The sequence below is a fragment of the Pyrus communis genome, chromosome 2 (genome assembly GCF_963583255.1).
Source record: "Pyrus communis chromosome 2, drPyrComm1.1, whole genome shotgun sequence".
Lineage (NCBI taxonomy): Eukaryota > Viridiplantae > Streptophyta > Magnoliopsida > Rosales > Rosaceae > Pyrus > Pyrus communis.
This window is the reverse complement of record NC_084804.1, coordinates 6,191,801-6,213,811: the sequence shown is the minus strand read 5'-3', so window position 1 is coordinate 6,213,811 and position 22,011 is coordinate 6,191,801. Positions and strand designations below refer to the sequence as shown.

Below are 22,011 nucleotides of genomic sequence, written 5' to 3'. Positions count from 1 at the left end.
AATCCTCACCATTCTTCTAGACTCTTCCACCAACTTGAACTTTGCTAGAATTCTCTAGCATGTGCATGGATCTTTCTTTGTGTATGGGCCGGATCAATTATCTTTGGGCCAAGACAAGATTACAATTCAACATATATCCCATTTATTTAAAAATGGAAGATGAAGTGGCTTTATGATCTGAATATGCAACGTGTTTGGCTGCAGTGAGAATGCATTTTTCATCTATTTCTGTTGTGATCAATATAATGATCCGTATATTGTTGGAACTATATCACTTTGAGTTTTATCTTTTTTGCCACTATACTAACAATTGGGTTTGCAGTAAATGTTAAGAACAATTAAGAACATTGTTCGATTACAGTAAAGGAAGAATGGTTGGGGTTTAAAACTCAAGAAATGTTCACATTCTTTTCCAAAGAAGGGGATGTATAAATTGTTGGTGGTTTTAATCAGTGTATGGCATCATGTAGATCAGGCCATATTCTTGTCCAAAGACTTGTAATAATTGCATGATAAGATCCTTGAATGATGGCTATACAATGAAGGTCAATGTCAGTTTATATCTCTTGCCCAAAGGTGTGATATAAACATGCATTTAACAATCACTAATGATTGTTTCAAGTTTTCCATGTCTTCTTAAGATAGTCCTTGCAGTTTTCCAGATGATTTCAACTGGCGTATCAGGATAGATTTAAGGACTGGGAATCTTCACGTTTTGAGATTGTGCCGCTGCTGTGTTATGCGGGCAGAAGCAGATGCTGAGGTTTTCAACACTAATAATCTCTATACTTGAACAAATGTTTGAATAAATCTTCACCAAAGTGGGATTTTATGGAAATTTTGGTCTGGGAAAAGATGCATGAAGTGATTCAATTTCTAAGGCTTTAACTCTTGTTGACGATGAAACCAAGCGAAGATCGCAGGGCCTCAGGAAGATCTTACTGGCCTCGGTCTTGCCCATGGTGGCGGAGACGACGTTTCCGGTAGACGTTACGAAGACTTCCATTTTGCTGCGATAATGACTGCTCCAACGATCATGGATTCAATTGGGGGAAATGCCGAAAATGGCAAACTCGTTTCTCGAGGAGGTGCTGGACCATGTGTTCTCATTCATATAGATGGACCAGGACCGGAACTTGATCTCGATAGTGTGTGCAAGTTGTGGTACGAGATCAAACGATGGTGCTGGCAGCGGATTTTCGGTAGAAACTGCTATGCCGTCAGCCCTAAGATAGTGATAAGGCGATTCCTGGACGTTAGATTCATCGGGCTCAAGGGACAGCCTCCATGCACAGACTTCAATCTGGTTCCCCGAGATTGGGTTGGTACGTGTACCCTTGGATCGCCGTCACTGCTACCAATTGCAGGGTTCTCTCTCTTGGGTTCTCGGTGCATTCTTCACCATCTCCAATGGTATCTCCAGGTACTTGTATACTATCGTTGAAACACTACTGAGTATACCTATGCAAACCCTTTTCCCTAATAGCATATTTCTTCCAGCCATGAACATGCACTTACATATACGATAATTGAATAACTGAAATGCAAACTTTTCAACTTGCACTGCATTAAACGAACCTTTATTGTACTCATGCATGTGTGTGGATTCTCAAAAAGGGAGCCATGTTTATACAATAAGTCTGAAAGGGTATTCATGTATTGTTACTTGAAAAGAATAGTATGTAAAGTTGGTCAGTGCTTCGGTTCGGCATAGTCATTATGCAGTTGGCCTTCGTTGTTTAAAGGAAGCTTGGCAATTTAAGCAGAAAGACACAAGGATTTTCTACGTACGGATCTTACAAAATGATAAAAACTGGGCACTACTATTTATCTACATGTATCTACGTACAACAAAAAAAAAAAAAAAAAAAAAAAAAAGAAGCAAAATATAGAATTGGTTCGAGTTCGATGTCCGTACAATATTGCACAGTGGTTCTTTATTATTTTGGATGTATTAGTATGTTGTCATGCTTTGGTTTCAATATGTAGTGCCATATTCTAATGTAAAGTAAATTATGTGGCCAAATAGAAACTACACATATCCTGGAACTACTGGAAGGTTCTCCTACTTACCATATTAATGGTTGAAGTTTTATTTCAGTTATTGTGTATATGTACAAATATATGTATGCAGTATATTGAAATGTTGTGGACTGATGAAAGATTCAGACCGAATGAGCTTGGTATTATAAGCATTCCATTGAAACTAAACAAAAGCTTTACAATGGTGGACCAATATGATTAGTGGGAGCTTGGAAACAGAGCTTTAAATTTGTTTCGGTATTTCTATCATGCATAAGTTATTTTGGGCGATGTGATCTTAGGGTGCTTGTACGAGTTGATGTATAAGATTTTCTAAGGTTCATTTCTTTGAAATAATTTATGGCAAATATGCAAAGGGATTAATTTGATTCAAAACGTTGATTAAGGATTTGATCAGTGATAATTCAAGTGGGAGAATGTTAGGACTCTATTGAATTGTCACTGAGCATAATAAGGACAATCAAACGTGGAATTAATTAATTAATAACAAAGACATGATTTGAGTTGTAACTTGAAATTTTTGTGAAATAGCTTATGCAAATAAGGATGCATGATTAAGATTGCATATAATTGATATTTTATGTCTCTTGCCCAAAGGTGTTACATAAAATTGCATGTCATGGTTATTCACTGAATAACTAATTTATCTGCATAGTGCAAAATTGAGGCTTCATTGGAAGCATTAGGCAAACTCATTGGAGTTTGATAAAGGATCGAATATGAATGTATCATATTTTGATGTTGTTTCATGGGGAGGAATGCATGAATGGTTTGAGATGTTTTCAGAGTATAACATTTTTAAGAGAATTAAGTTAATTGTTTTCTTGTCCAAAGACTTGAAATACCAGTTGTTTTCTTAATCTTTTACATGGTTGTTATACAATGAGGTTACATAATCGATTATCAAATAGTGGTTGTTTATGTTTCTTGCCCAAAGGTGTAACATAAACATGCATGAATTATGGACATGAAAAATTTGTCTGCAAAGGAAGAAGTGAGAAAAGGGTCGATAATGATTGAACTCATTGATGCAAAATCAATGGTTGCTAATCCACTCATGAAACCATTGCCTCTAGAGTGTTCAAAGAACATATCACGAGGATGGGGCTCGAATCCTTGGAGTCCACTGAAATGTGGGAGTAAGAAATGTGCATTTACATATATATGTTTGTATGCTTATATGTGCATATATGTATGCATGACATTTCGATTAAGTTCTAGTTCCTATAATCTGTCAATTTAAGTGGGACCTATTGGATTGTATGCATCATTTAATCTTAGTGATTAATCATATTGCAAAACATACAGATTAGTTTTGAATGTATGTAATTTCAGAGTGCATGTGCCAATCAGCTGCATATGATTTTCTGGAGTTCAATGTTTGAACTAATCCTGGTGGATGTGAGGATGATGGTAGCTCAATGTGATCACTAAGGAATCAGTGTTGTAATCGGCATATTATTTCAATACAATGACTAGTTTACGTCCAAGTGGGAGAATGTAAGAAACCTAATTGGACTAAACTAAATTGTATAAGGAAGAAATGCAGTTGCCAATTGTATAAACTGGTGGGAGTTGTAAACGTGTAAAACTGCTTCCTATAATCAAGGAATATGTGGTGATTGTGATCACAAAACAACTTGCAATCTGAAACTGCTAATAACTGTAAAGAACCAACACTCCATGATAGATGGAAGTTGGCAAAGGTTATACTTATAAAAGGACTCCCTGCTCACAAAGAAAACGTTTGGTAATCAGGGTCCTATCACCATTGGAACATAAGGTCTTGAGTGAGTAGAAGAATTCTTATGTGTTACCAGTAAACACAGCCCGCACCAGGTTTTTCAGTTGGTGTTGATGCTGTCTTTGTTGCTGGGCAGATGGGTTCTCAGGTATGGTCGATCTCTTTTTAATGCCAACTCTTGTAATGTTATATATAAGATATGTTGTTTGTGATCCTTGTTGAAGACTAACCATTTATAGTTCCTACAAGATCGTATATGCATACAAACAATTTCCAATCAAAATATATGCTACAAATGGCAATTCCACGGCTTCCCCATATCTTACAGCTTTCAGTTCTTGTGCTACTATCTATTTCATGGGCAGTTTCAGTTTCAGCTTCAGCTGATCATGAGACCTTTGTTGATTGCCTTCTAAACCATTCCCAACCCTCTCACCCAATTGCCCCAGCAATTCACACTTCCAACAATGCTTCCTACTCATCCATTTGGGAATCTTACATCCGAAACCTCCGATTCAACACATCTACAACCCAAAAACCCTTCCTCATCCTCACTGCATTGCATGAGTCCCACGTGCAAATATCCGTTGTTTGTGCCCAAATGCATAACTTCCAAATGAAGATTAGAAGTGGAGGCCATGATTTCGAGGGTTTATCATACGTGGCTGAATTTCCATTCTTCATCCTCGACATGTTTAATCTTCGATCCATCCACGTAGACATCAAATCCGAGACTGCATGGGTCCAGGCTGGGGCTACTCTTGGTGAACTTTACTATAGAATTGCTGAGAAAAGCAAAATCCATGGCTTTCCCGCTGGTGTTTGCCCTACAGTTGGTGTTGGAGGCCACTTCAGTGGCGGTGGATACGGTAATATGATGAGAAAGTACGGCTTGTCAGTTGACAACATAGTTGATGTGTAAATCTGCACGGTAAACTTCTCGACCGAAAATTAATGGGAGAAGACCTTTTTTGGGCCATTACCGGAGGCGGAGGAGCCAGCTTTGGAGTTGTGATCGCATAAAAAATTAATCTTGTACGCGTTCCAGAAACAGTTATTGTTTTCAAGGAACAAAATGCAACGGACATTGTCTATCGTTGGCAATATATCGTGGATAAGCTTGACAATGACTTGTTCATCAGGCTTATCATGGATATTGTAAATGGTACTACTTCAAATAGTAGTGGAGAAAACAATAATACTCTTAGAGCTTCATTTATTGCCATGTTTCTCGGAGACTCTGAGAGGCTTCTCTCAATCATGGACAAGAGCTTCCCTGAATTGGGTATGAAGCAATCTGATTGCAATGAAATGAGCCGGGCTCAATCTGTGCTTTTCTGGACGAGCTTCCCAACCGGGACAGCAACTGAAGCTTTGCTTTCAAGAACACCTCAAGTGCTTACACACTTCAAGAGGAAGTCAGACTATGTCAAAAAACCAATTCCAAAAGTTGGTTTGAAGTGGATTTTTCAGAAAATGATTGAGCTTGAGGCACCATTGTTGACCTTCAACCCCCACGGCGGGAAAATGAGTGAGATATCAGCATCGGCAACTCCATTTCCTCATAGAGCTGGGAATCTCTGGATGATTCAGTATGCAATAAACTGGAACATACAAGGGACTGAGGCATCAGATCATTACATTGATCTGACAAGAAAGCTCTACATGTACATGACTCCTTTTGTTTCCAAGAATCCGAGGGAAGCCTTTTACAGCTACAAGGATCTTGACATTGGGACCAACCATAATGCTAATGGCATTGCAAGCTATTTGGAGGGGAGAGTTTTTGGCATTAAGTACTTCAGGCATAACTTTGATAGGTTGGTGAATGTGAAGACAAAGGTCGACCCTGGTAATTTCTTTAGGAATGAACAAAGTATCCCACCACTTCCATACAGTCATTATTTAGCTTCTTGTTGTGCATGGTTTTTTTCTCTTGCTTTGGGGTTAGTTATGTACATCTTTAATCAGCCAAAGAAATAAAAAAGAAGAAATATATTGCTTTCAAGGTTGCAATTTGTTAGTACTTAATTATTACAAGTTTCAAGAAAAATCTCTCCAAAAATTGACAAATTAGTAGGTTTTCTGGATTTCACTTTTCTAACTTCTTGTTAAAAAATTTACTTGTTCATTTAAAGACATTCCGTCATTGAAAATTTGGTAGGGACTAATTGGCTTTTTCTAACTTGCTTTGATCAACATGTTGTACCATGTCTCACATTGGAATCTTGATTGAATTATACATACAACTTATATTGAACGATTCTATTACTGATTACATCGTGCCCCTTTGCATAAAATTTCACACATAGTGAATGACACACGTGGTTAAGTTTGAGATAATAAATTTGTCTTCGTATGCGTGGCCCACTAAAGAGTGGTCACACGTGAGAGAACATGTTAAAGCATGAGGGGGGCACAATGTCGTTGCGTGGGGATGCGATTCACCAAGCTGAGCCAAACAAAATCGTCTGCCCCCTCCTAATAAATAATTCATAATAAAAATCATATTAATTTCTGAGCCTTCGGAGCATCAGCTTCGAACCATAATCTGAACCCCCCACTTTTCATGGTGTTGGAGTTGAGCTCCATGGCGGGTGGGTCTTCATCGTTGAGAATCTGGTTGGGGAGCCAAAATGCAAGGTCATCCAATGTATCAGCCATCTGGGTAGTCTTTGAAATAGCTGAGAAGAGCACAAAGAGAGTGAAGTGGAGAAAAAAGTAGAGAGAGAAAGTGGGGTTTGAGATATGGAGGTTTTGCTACTTGGTGAAGGTATAATAATGGCGAAGCCAGCTGGGTTTGATGGTCCTACAGAGAGACTTACAGGGACTTAGCATATATGGAGAAGCAGAGGTTAGTGAGAACGAGAGAACAGAGGATGCAAATATCTCTGGGACGATGATAGGCTTTATTGAAAGTTGAGAGGAAGCCCCTAATAAATGACATTAAAATATTAATAAAAGACATTTAATAAGGGGTGTGGTATCTACACATCTTATTTTACTTCTCACACAACCTTTGATAATTTATGTCCGTTGATCTTCTTCGATTCATTCGATCTGACGGTCGAAAATTAAAAGTTGTGTGAGAAGTAAAATGGGATGTGTGGATATCACACCACTTTAATAATTAGTAAAAAAAAATTGAAGCCACTGTCAAATTTGACAGCAAACTCCTTTGCTCCCATTCCATGTCATGCTACATAGGATTTGGCATTCCGGTTGGAAACAATTAGTGGCCGTTTTTTTTCTTCTTATTATAGCTTATGTTGATAATTTGACATCTTCTTTGAAGATACTCTTAAAATATCATATTAATATACGGATCATTTCTATCTTCTTCTCTCTTGATCGGGAGATAAATAGTATACATAGAGGAGTTTGGTTCAACTAAGGTGACACCGTGATCAATATCAATATCTAGTCTACAAGGAAATATATACGCATCTAAATTGGATTTTTTTTTTTTTTTTTTTTTTTTTTGGTGAAAAAGAAAAATCCCAATTGGTTGGTATGGCCTATGGGTCTTTTATTCCTAAAAGTATGAAATCTCCATGTGCCAAAAAATTGAAAAGTTGTCAGCGATGCTGGAACTGTGGCCACTTACTCACTTGTTCCTCGTCCATCTCAACCCTTGCCATAGATTGAACCTCAATTATTTAACTCCCAACTCCTCTAATAATTTCAAGCTTGTGGCCCTGAACATTTAACTCTAACTCTCAGGTGAACGGGTTCACCGTTCACGTGCTAAGCCACTAATACAATGTATATGCATATTTTTTTTTAAATAATTTGTATTAGTGGTTTAAAACGTCATAACGGTAATAAACTTGTTTTACGAAAGTTTCTCTCATCAATTATCTCATGTGAACCTCATTTTTTATCAGATTTTGTCAGTGGTGACCTCGCCATTCACATATATTGCTTTTATTTTTATATATTTATAGGTAAATTATACAAAACTACCTCAAGTATGGTCGAACCACAATCTCATACATGATATTTTAAATATTGCAATGTCATAGTTTATCTTACAAATTCATTGTTATGTCATACTTCTATTAAATTTTCAATTAGTTTTGATTATTAAATGATGAGATGACAAGTGTGGGACTCGCATAGTCGCCAACTAAATTAAAAAATTAATTAAATATTAATAAATATAGAAAATTATGAAAGAAATTGTGAGACCCACCCGCACCACCCACTTTTTCTCCACTCCATCCGTACCCCCCACTTTTTCCCCACTCCATCCGTTCCAGAAACCCTCCCCCACCACTTTTCCTCTGCAATTCTCCCCCGCAGCCCCAACAACAAAACCCACCGCCATTGTCTCTTCCTGGTCCTCGGGGAAACTCTTTTCCTCACTCACTCACTCATTTATTCTCTTCCACTCCTGCAACTCCCAATTCACTCACTACCATTCCCGTCTTCGCCACTCTCTCTTCCCCTTTCGAAAACCCGCCTCTGGCCCAAGATGGGTCCAACGGTTCTACTCGGAAGCCTATTAGCCTCTGGCGGGGAATGTACCAGTCGCCGGTGACAAATGCGTTGTGGGAAGCGAGGTCGAAGATCTTCGAGAATCGAGAGGTTCTTTCTGGACGCGCCCAAAGACGCGCCGCCGCAGAGTGAGTTGCTGAAGAAAACGCCGTCGCATAACAGGACGAAGATTCTCTACAGCGCATTTGTTGGTGTTTCGAGAACGTCGTTGATGGCGAGGAGGGAACCTCAGCAAACTCCAGTTGGTGTTGCGGGAAATTCCTCTGATTCGGGCCGGGTTGGGTCGTTTGTTGTACCTTCTGCATGCTCAGGTCTGCAAACTCCAGTTGGTGTTGCAGATTCGGCAGATCAGATCTGAAATCGAACCGAAAAAACGGCTCGCCTAGAGCCAGGTGCACGGGTCAACGGAGGTGGAGTTCCAGGTGGTGATCTTGTTGGATGGTTAGCCATGGCTCTGTTTCTCTGCGAGTGAGAAACAAAGCTAGGTGGTGTGCTGAGGTTCGGCCATGGCTGCCTTTTTTCAAGTAACGGTCAATTCACATAAAATTTAACAGAAGTTTTACATTGCTATAAATTTATAAGTTAAATGTACGACATTGCAATATTTAAACCATGATGTATAAAATTGTAGTTTGATTATAGTTGAGGTAATTTTGTGTAATTTACTCTATATTTATTTATTTATTAATTTTACCATTATTGTTCCAACAGTTGTGATTTAAACCATAGAACATGAAGTACAATGAAGTACAATGAAGTACAATTCCAACTGTGATTAGCACCTAATTAAAATATCGTATAAAAGTGTTTGAACCTCAAATTTAGGTTTATATTATATGGATATTCGCATTGAAGGCAATATTTCTTTATGATCCTAGGAGTGGTGGTGAAGACCATGTCATCTATTGGATACTCTAACAAAATTATTTTGTTAGATGGACCATGAAACTCATCTGTTTAAAAAAGGGAAAAGGAAAAGAAAGGGACCAATGCTAAACAATCATGGAATTCATTTTAGGAAAACTAGCGAAAAGTAAAAAAAAAACTTCACTTTTAATGAAAATTCATTTTTAAAGGTATAGTGAATAATATCAAGAAAATGTATAAATGTGGTTTTTCGTTAAAAGTAAACAGTACCGAGAGTGTTTTGTTAAACATCCTTTTTATTTTTTCTTGAGACAAAACGAGGTCTCCAAGTCAAAGTAGACCATGCCCCAATAGGCTACAGAATTTAGGTAAATTAAGCAAATCCACCCCCAGCTAATTGTACACCAGGGGCTTCCATTACAATACATCGAATCAATAATATTACAAACATCAATGTAATTATCGAGCACGACGTGACATACCATACTGCATGTAATTCATTGTCAAACCTTCCGTTCTGTCTCGTAGCTAAACCGGTGGGATACTTTGTTCATGCTTGAAAAAATTATGAGGATCAACCATGGTTTTCACACGTACCAGTCTATCAAAATTACCTTTAAAATACTTGCTCCCATAAATCTTCGCAATCTGAAAGTTAGTCTGATTATCCAGATTAGCCCCAATTTCTAGATCCCGGTAGTTTTGGAAGGCCTCTCTGTTGGGGTTTAAAAAATGCTTCACTACTCTGGAGATGTTTATCTCACAAAGAATAATGTAACGCAGCGGAATTGATAAGCAAGAGAAAGAAATAATTCTCAAAGTATTACACAAGGTTTTTATTCACTCACAAACTTAGTACAAGAGGAAACACTCAAACACTCTTAGAAGCTTTGTTGCTTCTTCTTACTTCTTACTTGACACTCTCGCTTCTTGCTACTTGCTCTCTTGGTTGTTACAAATGGTGTGGATGCTTTTTCCTTTTATAGGCATGGATGGAACCTTAGAGAAACATGAAAACATTATGCTAGAGATATCTAGATAATTCCACTACCTTCCTAAGTTAGAATTATCTACACTAATCTTGTATGTTGGTGGAATCCTCACCATTCTTCTAGACTCTTCCACCAACTTGAACTTTGCTAGAATTCTCTAGCATGTGCATAGATCTTTCTTTGTGTATGGGTCAGATCAATTATTTTTGGGCCAAGATAAGATTACAATTCAACACTCTCTTGGGTTCTTGGAGACATATGGAGTCATCAGGTCAAACTACTTTCTTGATAATTGAAGGTACTAGCTGGCTGCCTTAACACCTTCCTATACCCATACCGCATAGTATTGAATCAAAAATAGATTTCCCGCTCTCATGGCAGCAAAGGTGGTACTTATCTGCATAGCTACATGTTTTATAGTTGGTTGGAACTGGAGAAAAACTAACGGATATCAACGAGTACACATGAAGGACGTCCATAATTAATATGCGTAGTTCATAACACGTGATCATTTTGACGACTGCTTTGATTGCCTGGTTCTTTGGTTTGTTGGCTAATTGAAGACAAAATCTTTAGATGGTTTTTTCTTTGTCAAGCAAATCTTTTGGAAAGTCGCACTTTTCTTGTTAGCTAATCAAAGATATAAATTTTGTTAGACGACAGTACCTCTAAAAGAAAGTAACATAAAAATTTAGTTTCGTAAAGATAAAATTGATTACATCATTACATTTTGTTATATAAAAATCCATGCATACTGTTATTATCCGTGACACCATTATTTTTACACAACTTTTGACACGCGATTTTTATAAGATATACTCCGTAATGTATTTCAATGATCTGAGTCATCTATCTTTTAGGTCTTCCTTCAAAATCATGTCTACCAAAAACACCCAAATATGAATCCATGCCATTGGATTAAGGGTTTATGTTTCTTTGTTGAACTATATTTGTTTATTTTCTTCACTACAAATGAATGTCTTAATGATTTTGAATTTGTATAATTGTTTGCAAAGATGATCTATGAATGGCTTTTTAAAAATAAACGGTTTAGATCGTTAAAATACTTTACAAAATATGCCCCACAAAATATATGTAAAAATAACGTAAAAAACATAGTGTCACGAATTTGTATATAGGATTACAAGGTTGACTGACTCTTTTAAAAAACTTTAAACCAATAGGTTTGCTGCGACTTAATAATTGGTGTTATATTTATATATTATCGCTCAATTAATGATTGATACATTTGGTTGCGTGCATTCCATCTGTATTTTCGTTGGATTCTCTTTGTGAGGATTTCGGGAATCCGTCAATTATGTTCGTTTATCGTACATCGTAAGGTCAGAAATTATTTTAAATATTTTTATTTAAAATTAAATACAAACAATACTTGATAAAAACTGACCGCATAATGTACGATGAATGAATCTTCAGAATCTTCACCAAAAAGATCCGGAGAGGATCCTGTTGGGCGTACACTACCATGGCCATTATTGAGTATGAATTCAGATATAAGGGCTTGGACATATAACTCACATATATCATCACACGTGAATTATATTAGTGGATATAATTATGTGAGAACATGCATGTGATGGATACATAGATGACCGTACGTATTCCAAACCATCTAAAATAAGTAACTCAAATCCTTGCACATCAAGAAAAACCCAAATGGGAAACCAATAACGTGTCAAAACCAAAAGCAACTAGGAACACAATAATTTCTCCAGGATAATGTTAGGAAGATAATTTTTAAACTGAATTTACAAACCAAATAATGTGTCACCGATAGAAAAATAAGCACGTTAATCAATACTTAAGTAATAACTCAATTATCAACATCCACATTATTCGGTTTACAAAATTTAGTTTAAAAATTCAATCTCTCAAGATTACCCCTTTCTCAGACTTTCATGAATTGAGCTAGACTCAACCAGACTTTGATATATACACACAAACACATATGTATAACTTGGTCTCATTACGCGTGTGGAAAGGAAACCACTTACAAAGGAGACCACTAATATGTCTTTTGAATACAATGATATTCGAAGTTATTTTGACAATGTTACGTAAATGACTAGATGTGGGAACGAGAATGACCGAACGTCCCGACTCCACAAAGATAAGTAACTCAAATCCTTGCACATCAAGAAAAACCTAGATTGGAATGCAATAATGTGTCCAGAACGGAAAGAAACAAGGAAGCATAATATTTCTCAAAATATTGATCAAATAAGCCGGACTCAACCTAACATGTTTCTTGAATGTATAGTGGATTGCTATTTGGCTAGCAAAAGATTGAAGGGGAGTTGCTACAAGACACATTTGTGTACATTATACACATCACATAGTTTGCAAATCTGATCTAAAAAATTGGTTTACCTAGTATTACTCTTTGATAATATTTGTTCTCATTACTTGTGTGTAAAGGGAACTGCTAATTTGTTTTTTGGATACAATGAAACCGAATTATTTCTATTCTTTAACAATATTATGCACTACCAAAGTTGAACTAACAGAGTTATAGAGACAAGGGTAATCATGAAGATAGAAGATAATGAATTAAAGCAGTATTCTTCCTTATATATAGAGGATTAAGTGTTATTTTCCTTCATTATTAGAGGTAGTAGTTTTATTTGTATATGTTAATTTTCGCCTTTAAATTCCAGGAGGAGCGAATAAGATATTTGTCACTAAGGGGGCGTTTGTTTGCCCTCACTAAGTTGGACTGGATTGGACTGGACTAGCTATTAGTCCAATACTGTGTTTGTTCCATGATGGGACTAACATTAATGAGACTAAAGGGGACTAACATGGACAAAACCCTTCACTAAGAGGTCTTAGCGAGACCCCCCAATAACCATGGGACTAGCTAAGACTATCCTCTCTTTCTCGTCCTCGTCATGCTCAACGACCACTCCCGACAAACTCCTCATCATCTCCGGTCACCTAGATCAATCATTAACTTTCCGACTCTCTTTCAGATCCATTTCACAACCAACTTTCATATAAAATATACCAAATTGAAGCTGGGAGTGACAAGATTACGATTTTACCTGAATCGAGGCTAAAATGTGGTCGAATGTGGCTGGAAAATGGCCTGGAAGTCTCGGCCTGTTTGGGCTTCTTCAAATCCATGACAGATTCGAGCATTCAAAGCTAAGATCTCGGTCTAGGGATGGTGATGAATTTTTTGGCGGTGCTAACTTCATCCAATTTAACGAGGGTTGGCCAGAAAACACATCGGGAAACCTACAACTCATCGGGAAAATTGAAGCCGTGAGGTTCCGATCGAACAATGCATAGTTAGAGAGGGAGGGAGGACAAAGAAATATAGACTGGAATCAATAAGGAGTTTGACCAGGAATGAGAAAGAGACATGAATTGAGAGGTCTAAGAGGAAAAAAAAGAGGGAGAGGGTGGGACGATGAGAGAAGAGGAAAAGAGTGGGACGGAAATGGTAGGAAAAGATGGAGAAAAAGATAAGATCATAATAAAATATTAATAATTTATATATTAAATAATATAATATTAGAATTTGTTATTATCCAGATTCTTAGTCTAATACTGCACCAAACGCTTCACTAAGTTAGTCCAGTTTAGTCTAGTCTAAGCCAGTCCAGCTTAGTCCTTGAAGCTAATCCAGTCCGAGATAGTCCGGCGCAACAAACGCCCCCTAAAAGTGTTGTGGCTGTTACTATATCTGCACCTAATGATAGCAATTTTCGCCCCTATTGCTTTTCCTGCCATGCTGACAGTTAAAACAATATAGTCATACAATTAAGCCCCTATTGTAGTTAACTATTATAATCATTTAAATTTAATTCCCTCGTGAATCAGATTAAGGAACAATTACACAAACATCCAAATTATAAGACCATATTTTGGAGAAGGACAAAAAAATTTTATTGATCTTAAAGGGGGACAAAACTTATCCATGTGGCATGATGTCACAACTGATTGGTTTTTTCAATTGTTTTTGCATTTATAATTTTACCCTTGTATAATTAAGAGATGAGTCTCTATAGCAGGAGTTCTTTCTCTCTCCTCCCTTGTCTTCTTCGTGATTTTCTCTCTCCCTGTTCCTTTTCTTCTTACCTCTCTCTCTCTCTCTCTCTCCCCACCCCTCCTTCTTCCTTTCTCTCCCTCTTTCTCACTCTCCTTGTCCTTCCTTATTCTTCTCTCTTATTTCTTCCTCCCTGCTCTTCTTCTTCTTGTTCCTGTTATTCCTTAGACTCAAAAGTGGTTTCTTTTCTAAGAACGATTAGGATTTCTTTTTCTTTTTCTCTTTTATTCTCTTTTTTTTTTTTTTTTTTTTTTTTTTAATATTTGATTTTGAAGTTTTGATTGATTTGGATGCATGAATTTTGAAACTGATATTGCATAAATTCCAGAATTTTTAAAACTAATCTTGTAGAAACGTTGAAATTTTGAAACTGATCATGCATGAGTACTAAAAAATTCGAAACTAATCTTGTGAAAGTGCTGAAATTTTGAAACTAATGTTGTAGAAGTGTGACATCCCACATCGTTCAGGGGAGTGATCCTTATATGTATATTCTCATCCCTACCTAGCACGAGGCCTTTTGGGAGCTCACTGGCTTCGGGTTCCGTAGGAATTCCGAAGTTAAGCGAGAAGAGGGCTTGAGCAATCCTATGATGGGTGACCCACTGGGAAGTTGCTCGTGAGTTCCCAAAAATAAAACCGTGAGGGAATGGTAAGCCCAAAGGGGACAATATCGTGCTACGGTGGTGGAGTCGAGCCGGGGAAGTGATCCGCCCCGGGTCGGGATGCGACAATTTGGTATCAGAGCCTAACCCTGGTCGCGTGTGTGCCGACGAGGACGTCGGGCCCCTAAGGGGGGTGGATTGTGACATCCCACATCGTCCAGGGGAGTGATCCTTATATGTATATTCCTATCCCTACCTAGCATGAGGCCTTTTGGGAGCTCATTGGCTTCGGGTTCCGTAGGAACTCCGAAGTTAAGCGAGAAGAGGGTTAGAGCAATCCCATGATGGGTGATCCACTGGGAAGTTGCTCGGACAATATCGTGCTACGATGGTGGAGTCGGGTCCGGGAATTGATCCGCCCCGGGCCGGGATGCGACAAGAAGTGCTAAAATTTTTGAAAGTGATATTGCACAAATACTGAAAATTTATAACTATCTTAAAGAAGTGCTGGAATTTTGAAACAATAAGTGCTAAAAACTTTGAAACTGATATTACGGAAGTATTGAAATTTTGAAACTGATCTTGTAAAAGTTCAGAAAATTTTGAAACTGATTTTGCAAAAATGAAGAAAATTTTGCAATTGATCGTGCAGAAGTGTTGGACTTTAAAACTGATCATGCATAAGTAATAAAAGTTTTGAAACAATTTTTTTTAATCAAGGTAAATTTTTTGAAACTAATGCACGTAGTACAAAGCTTGGAAGAAAAAGAACACAGCCATACTACTAAAAATGTATGAGAAATTCAATGTCAAATTGTAGTCTGACCTATCTATACTCTATAACTATTAAGATTTCACAAATCACAAAAGGAACACTAAACACCTGCATAACCTGGCAAGTATTCAGTTTGATCACAAATCATAATGGTATTTTCACAAACTTAACCATTTGTACAACTTGACATGTGTTGAATTTTATTACAAAAAGTATTATGCAATTAAGAGTGAAACCATTCAATATGAATTGCAATTTATTCTATCAAGTTTTCGATGTGGAATTACAGTCTTCAACAAAAACTGGTATATTTGTGACATGTCGTTCCCTTTATTTTGAAAAAGTTCAAAATACTTTTTATTTTATTTTAAGAAAAGTATGATATTTCATTCATTGATAAAGGCCTTTACAAATATTTATCATGAAGAACTCGGCCCCAAAAGAGTCCTTGCAAACTAGATATAAAAATATTACAATAAAGCATCACTAATCGGAAAGTAATGATTAGACTTCAAGCACTCGTCTGAACTCATCGAAAACCTCACGATTACATAGATCAATAAAACTGTTAATTTTCGTATTACACGGAGATTATGTGAGAACAAAATCTCAAACCATAAATTGGAACATGGAGTACGATGCTAATGGATCAATCACATCATCTAACCGCCCCCACAATCCATGAACACCAAATGAAGTAGATCCAGTTAATCAAATAGCTCTATCCTTTACACTTAGATCCAAAAGAGGTAGCACACACAAAAAAAAAAAAAAAAAAAAAAAAAATTACATGAAGCAACTCTCCTATAGAGAGAAATCAAACTAGTAAACTCAAATCAAACCAAAGTCCAAGACAATTGTTGAAAATTATTAAATATAAACAAAATAAGAGGATAAAATTATGTCACCGCACCACATCCTCCAGACATCCGAAAGTCATATCACTACACCAGCTAAACCCAAGTGTCGTAGTGACTAAACTTGATCCCAATGCAATTAGGCATCTTCCATGGCTTCCAGCTTCAACTCTATATCAAATGTGATAATTGAATTCAAAACTTTGTATTAACTGTGTGCGTAGGTCAAAAGACGACGATTATCATGATGACTAAAGTGTTTCACGGTGACAATTCAACATCAAAATAGAATAAACAGAAATTGAAAGGGAAGAGACCAAGAATGATTTTCAAGGAGATTGCCCCCAACCCCCAAAGCAAAAGGCAGGGCTCGATGGCAGAGGAATTTTCCTGGGTTTTCTCTAGACGGCTACGGTTTTTCGTCAGATTTGTTAACAACGTTATACAATGAATTATTTAATATCATCCTAGACAAAACTTTACGGTACAAATAAGTTTAAAATACTTGAATCCGTTTTTTTTTTTTTTTTTTGTGCGTTGCAATTTCTCAAAATCCTTGAATCCGTTTTCTTTCTGCACTCTTCAACGTTGAATTAATAATGACATTGCAAGTCTCAAGCAATTAATTTTGCAATTTCACGACTAATGAATCTGATTTTGTTCTTTTATAGGAACAATTAATTGATTTTCAATGCGAAAAAAAGAAGAAAAATAGATAGATGTTGTAACTGATCGCAAATCGTTAAATAATAAATTTGACATCAAGACAACTTAACTAAATGACTTTGGTTAGGAGGATTGCTGAAGTTCTCTTTTGACTGCAGAGCTTTTGCTGTTGTACAACATTGAGGAACACAAATGTCTCTGCGACTAATTAGCCACATTGCTATATTGATATCATCTTTGCCACACAAGAATAACACTATTGCTAACTCACTTCTCTTATCTTGTACATAATTACAAATGAGTCCAATGTACATTTCCACGGCTCACTTGTATTAAAAAGTGTGTCAACAATAATATCAACTTAGTGCGTCTAAATATAATTACTGATACCATATCGACTTGCAACATTTCAATTTACAAATTAATTTAAACAGAGTAATGACATGTTTTTTTTTTCTTTTCTAGAGCAACAACTAGTTTCTATTTAAGAACTTGCAACGTTCTAAATTAATTGTTTTGAGAAAAAGAAAACAGTTTTTAGGCAGGAATATTATTTGTTATTATTACTTCTCTGCAACATACTTTGTAATTAATTGGTCATAAACATACGTTTTCTCATCAAAAGGAAAAAAAAAAAAAAACATTATGCTTTCAAGAACTCAAGAAGAAAATACTGCAGTAGAAAAAATTGCAAGACAATGAAGGGACAAAGCTCTGCAACAATACCCTTCATTCTCTCATTCCTTTTGCTCTTTAGTAGCACTGTTTATTGTCTCACTCCTTTCTGTGCATCTATTGATCCACCAATAAAGGATATCCCTGATCTCAAATACACCCCCATACCGCTTCCGAAACATTCTCAACAAATTCTCAATGACTTCCTCCAATGCCTTGCTGTAAAATTTCAGTCCACCACCCACCCTATCATGGAAGCCATTTACACCCCACAAAATACCTCATTTCACCAAGTTTTGCTGGCACACACTAAAAACCGCAGATACACAATGCTTGATACTCCAAAACCTTTGGCTATTGTAGCAGCCAAGCACGAACGCCATGTGCAAGCAACCGTAATTTGCGCAAAACAACACGGGTTGCAGATTAGAATCCGAAGTGGTGGCCATGATTATGAGGGTCTATCATATGTATCGGATGTCGCCTTTGTCATTCTTGACATGTTCAATCTTCGATCCATTGATGTTAATGTGACGGAAGGGAGGGTTTGGGTTCAGTCAGGGGCTACAATTGGTGAACTTTATTATGAAATTGGAAAGAAAAGTAGGGTTCATGGGTTTGCAGCTGGATCTTGTCCAAGTGTCGGTATTGGTGGTCACTTTAGTGGTGGTGGGTATGGTCCTTTGTTGAGAAAATATGGGCTTACAGTGGATAATGTTGAAGATGCTAGACTAGTTAATGTGAATGGTGAAATCCTTGATCGAAAGTCAATGGGAGAAGATCTATTTTGGGCCATTAGAGGAGGTGGTGGAGCAAGCTTTGGAGTCATTCTTTCGTGGAAGATCAAATTGCTTCCAGTTCCAGCCAAAGTAACTGTGTTTCAGGTAGAAAGGATGCTGGAACAAGGCGCTAAGGATGTGGTTCATCGATGGCAATACGTTGCACCTAAGCTCCCTGAAGACCTCTTCATTAGAACAGCAATAAAAACCAAGAATGGCTCCCAAGAGGGCACGAAGACTGCGGTGGCAATATTCACTTGTCAATTTCTGGGACAAGCAGACAAGCTTCTTTACTTGATGAATGAAAGTTTCCTTGAGTTGGGTTTACAGCAAAAAGACTGCTTTGAAATGAGTTGGGAAGAATCCATGGTATTCTTGGCTGGTTGCCCAGTTGGAACTCCCCTAGAAGTTCTACTTTCTAGGCCAAAATTTCCTGTAATTTTCTTCAAAAGTAAGTCCGACTACGTGAAAAAACCAATTCCAAAACATGGATGGAAATCTTTATGGAAAAATCTGATTAAGATAGATCACTTGTTAGTGCAATTGAACCCTTACGGCGGAAGAATGAGTGAGATTTCTGAATCAGGAACTCCATTCCCTCACAGAGCTGGAAACCTGTTTTCAGTTCAGTACTTTATTTCTTGGAAGGAAGAAGAGATTGAGACTATCAAGCGGAATATTCACATGTCAAGAAAGTTGTACAAAAGTATGGCTCCATATGTCTCCCAGAACCCAAGAGAGGCTTTGCAAAACTATAGGGATCTTGACATAGGTGCCAATCTGCACAACCGGACTAATTGAAAATTATGACATTAAAACAAATTGAAAATTAATACAGTTAATTATTGAAAGTAGTGGACTGCTCTGGTGTTATTCTTTTGACCCCTTTAATGAAGTTATTTTCTAAGCAAAAATAAAAAATAAAAAATAAAATTAAAACCAACATGCAATGTACTGCTACATTGTCACATGCACAAGCCTTCACTCATCACATGCGCAATTCCCTTCTCTTTCTCTCCATCTATTTCGTAATTTTTTTTTCTTTTTTATTTTCCTCCTTTCTTTCTCCCTATCCTCTCTACTCTCACCCCTAGCCACTCTCTCTATCCTGTTTCCTCTCACCCGTCCTCACTCACTCTCTTCCTTTATGTGTCATGTCACTCGGTTTGTATTACGGGTGGGTATGGTTCCAATTGGTTCGGTATTTTGCTAAAATAAAAATCAAACCGAATTTTCAATTTGGTTCGGTTCAAATTTTTTCGATTTTTGTTCGGTTCGATTTTTTTCGGTCCGATTTTGGTTCGGTTTTGGTTTTTTTGGGTCTTAAACAATTCAAAATCAACTCCTTGTGTAGAGGTTTTAATTTGAAATGAAAATTCATGCTTGAGCTTAAATGTTTAGACTCAAACAAATTTTTGAAGATTTCTAACTGTTTTTGGTGATAAAATTTGCTTTGGTTAAGGGGAATAACTAACAAAGAAGAATAAAATTACGAGGTTCCTCAAATGAACATAAATATTCATCATCAATTGAAAGTGGATACACCAAAAGAAAATGGCCAAGGAAGAATATGTGTCAAGTTAATTTCCCAGGTTGACGGCTTTGTTTAGCATGTTAATTCATTTTCATAATTGATATATATTAAATACCTAATAATATATATATATATATATATATATATATATATATATATATATCGGTTTGGTTTGGTTTCCAGATCACCAAAATCGAAATCGAACCAACCAATTTCGGTTCGATTCGAATTTTTTTTTAGTTCGTTTTTTTCAGCATCCACCACTCTCTACAAATTCCGGCAATACCTGCCTTTAGCTGTAGCCCGTTCATCGAAGTAGGATTCTCTCCCTTCCTAATACTATTCCCTTCAATCATCTCCTCCTATGATGCATGGACACGGACACGGATATGCGGATACGATACGACACGACACGGAGATACGTCAAACTTCTAAAAATAAAGACACAATACGGCAATTAAAAATAATATAAATAAATAAATCTAAATATTATAAAATAAGCATTCAAATATACTATTCAAGTTCAAATTTATTTCGATAAACTTCAAACATTTAAAAAGATAATTCACTAAACAACTAAATTAGTCTTCAAAGTTGAAAAACTAAAAATCATCCAAACGACTTAAAAATTTCCTTTTAAAATATTAGTTATAATATTATATTTTCAAATCTTATAGTTACTGCGAACCTTGACAATTAACTCACCTAAGATTACATCTATATCGTCCATCCACACACTATGATATCCTTAAAAACAACCTATCACTCCAAACCCTCCCACCACTGACACAACTTTCTGATGTGTTCTCTAATCGTTCCTCTCACCACTTCCTCGCATTCTACAAAACTGGTATACATAAGAAATGAGAGGAAGATACTGAAGAGAAAAATTGAAGAGAAAGAAAGGTATTTATAGCTAATGAATAGAGGTTTACCCGATGGACTTCCGTCAGTTAAGTCGCGCGTGTTAGTGGAATTTTGTCCTCACATGAGGTATTTACAACAAATTAAAATAACAATTAGAGTGCAAAAAAAATTAATTTAACATAATATATTCTTATATTACTCAATATTATAAGTTTATGTAATATTGTTAATTTAACATAAATTCTTATAAATATTATTCATTCCATTTTCTCATAACAATTCAAGTGACAAAATTAATTAATTCGACTAAATTTTTATTAATTTAACAAAAATATTAGAAATTTATCTAAGTACTTAAATTAAAATTTTTAAATAAATAAACTTGTGTATTATACAATTTAAAAATTAAAGAATTTAGTGATAGAAACCTGATTTGTGGAAGAATTCCGTCGTTGATCAATTCTTTATGTACTCAACCAGCTTAAATAAATTCCCTACAAAAATAAATTGTAACTAAAAATTAAACATAAGAGGAGAAAATAAAAATATTACAAGCAAGAAAAACTTACTGTTGTGAAGAAGGAACAAATGAAGTTGGAAGAACAAATAAGAAAGGTGAAAGAGAGAGAACACGGGGAGGCTTTGTAAATTGGAAGAACGAATAAGAAAAATGCAAGAGAAGAAGAAGAAAACACGGGGGAGAGTATATAAAGACCATCAATCTGTCGCTTACAATAGACACCGGGTTTCAAAATATTTTTAAAAAACTAAAATCTATGTCGCTCAGAACCGACGCAAGCTTTAAAATATTTAAAAACAAGAATTAGTGTCGCTCAGTGTCGCCTACAAGTGACACCCATAATTTATGTCGCTTAAAAGCGACACTATTTTATTTAAAGCAATGCCAGCATTTAAAAATTATTAAAATGTGTGTCGGTTATAAACGACATTAAATGTTTACGTCGGTTTAAAAGTGACATAGACATTTTATGATGCTTTTAAGTAACAGTAAATCCGACGTCATGTTCAGTG

The 22,011-nt window shown here is 36.3% G+C and overlaps 1 protein-coding gene and 1 pseudogene across 1 annotated transcript; both read left to right on the top strand.

The window, feature by feature from the left end:
* Positions 1 to 4,073: 4,073 nt before the first annotated feature.
* Positions 4,074 to 5,770, top strand: LOC137724629 (berberine bridge enzyme-like 8; annotated as a pseudogene).
* An 8,399-nt stretch (positions 5,771 to 14,169) lies between these two features.
* On the top strand, positions 14,170 to 19,379 carry LOC137724627 (berberine bridge enzyme-like 7). The gene is made up of 2 exons (XM_068463379.1): positions 14,170 to 14,278; positions 17,980 to 19,379. The coding sequence occupies exons 1-2, from the start codon at positions 14,170 to 14,172 to the stop codon at positions 19,377 to 19,379; spliced, it is 1,509 nt and encodes a 502-aa protein (XP_068319480.1).
* The last annotated feature ends 2,632 nt before the right edge of the window (positions 19,380 to 22,011 follow it).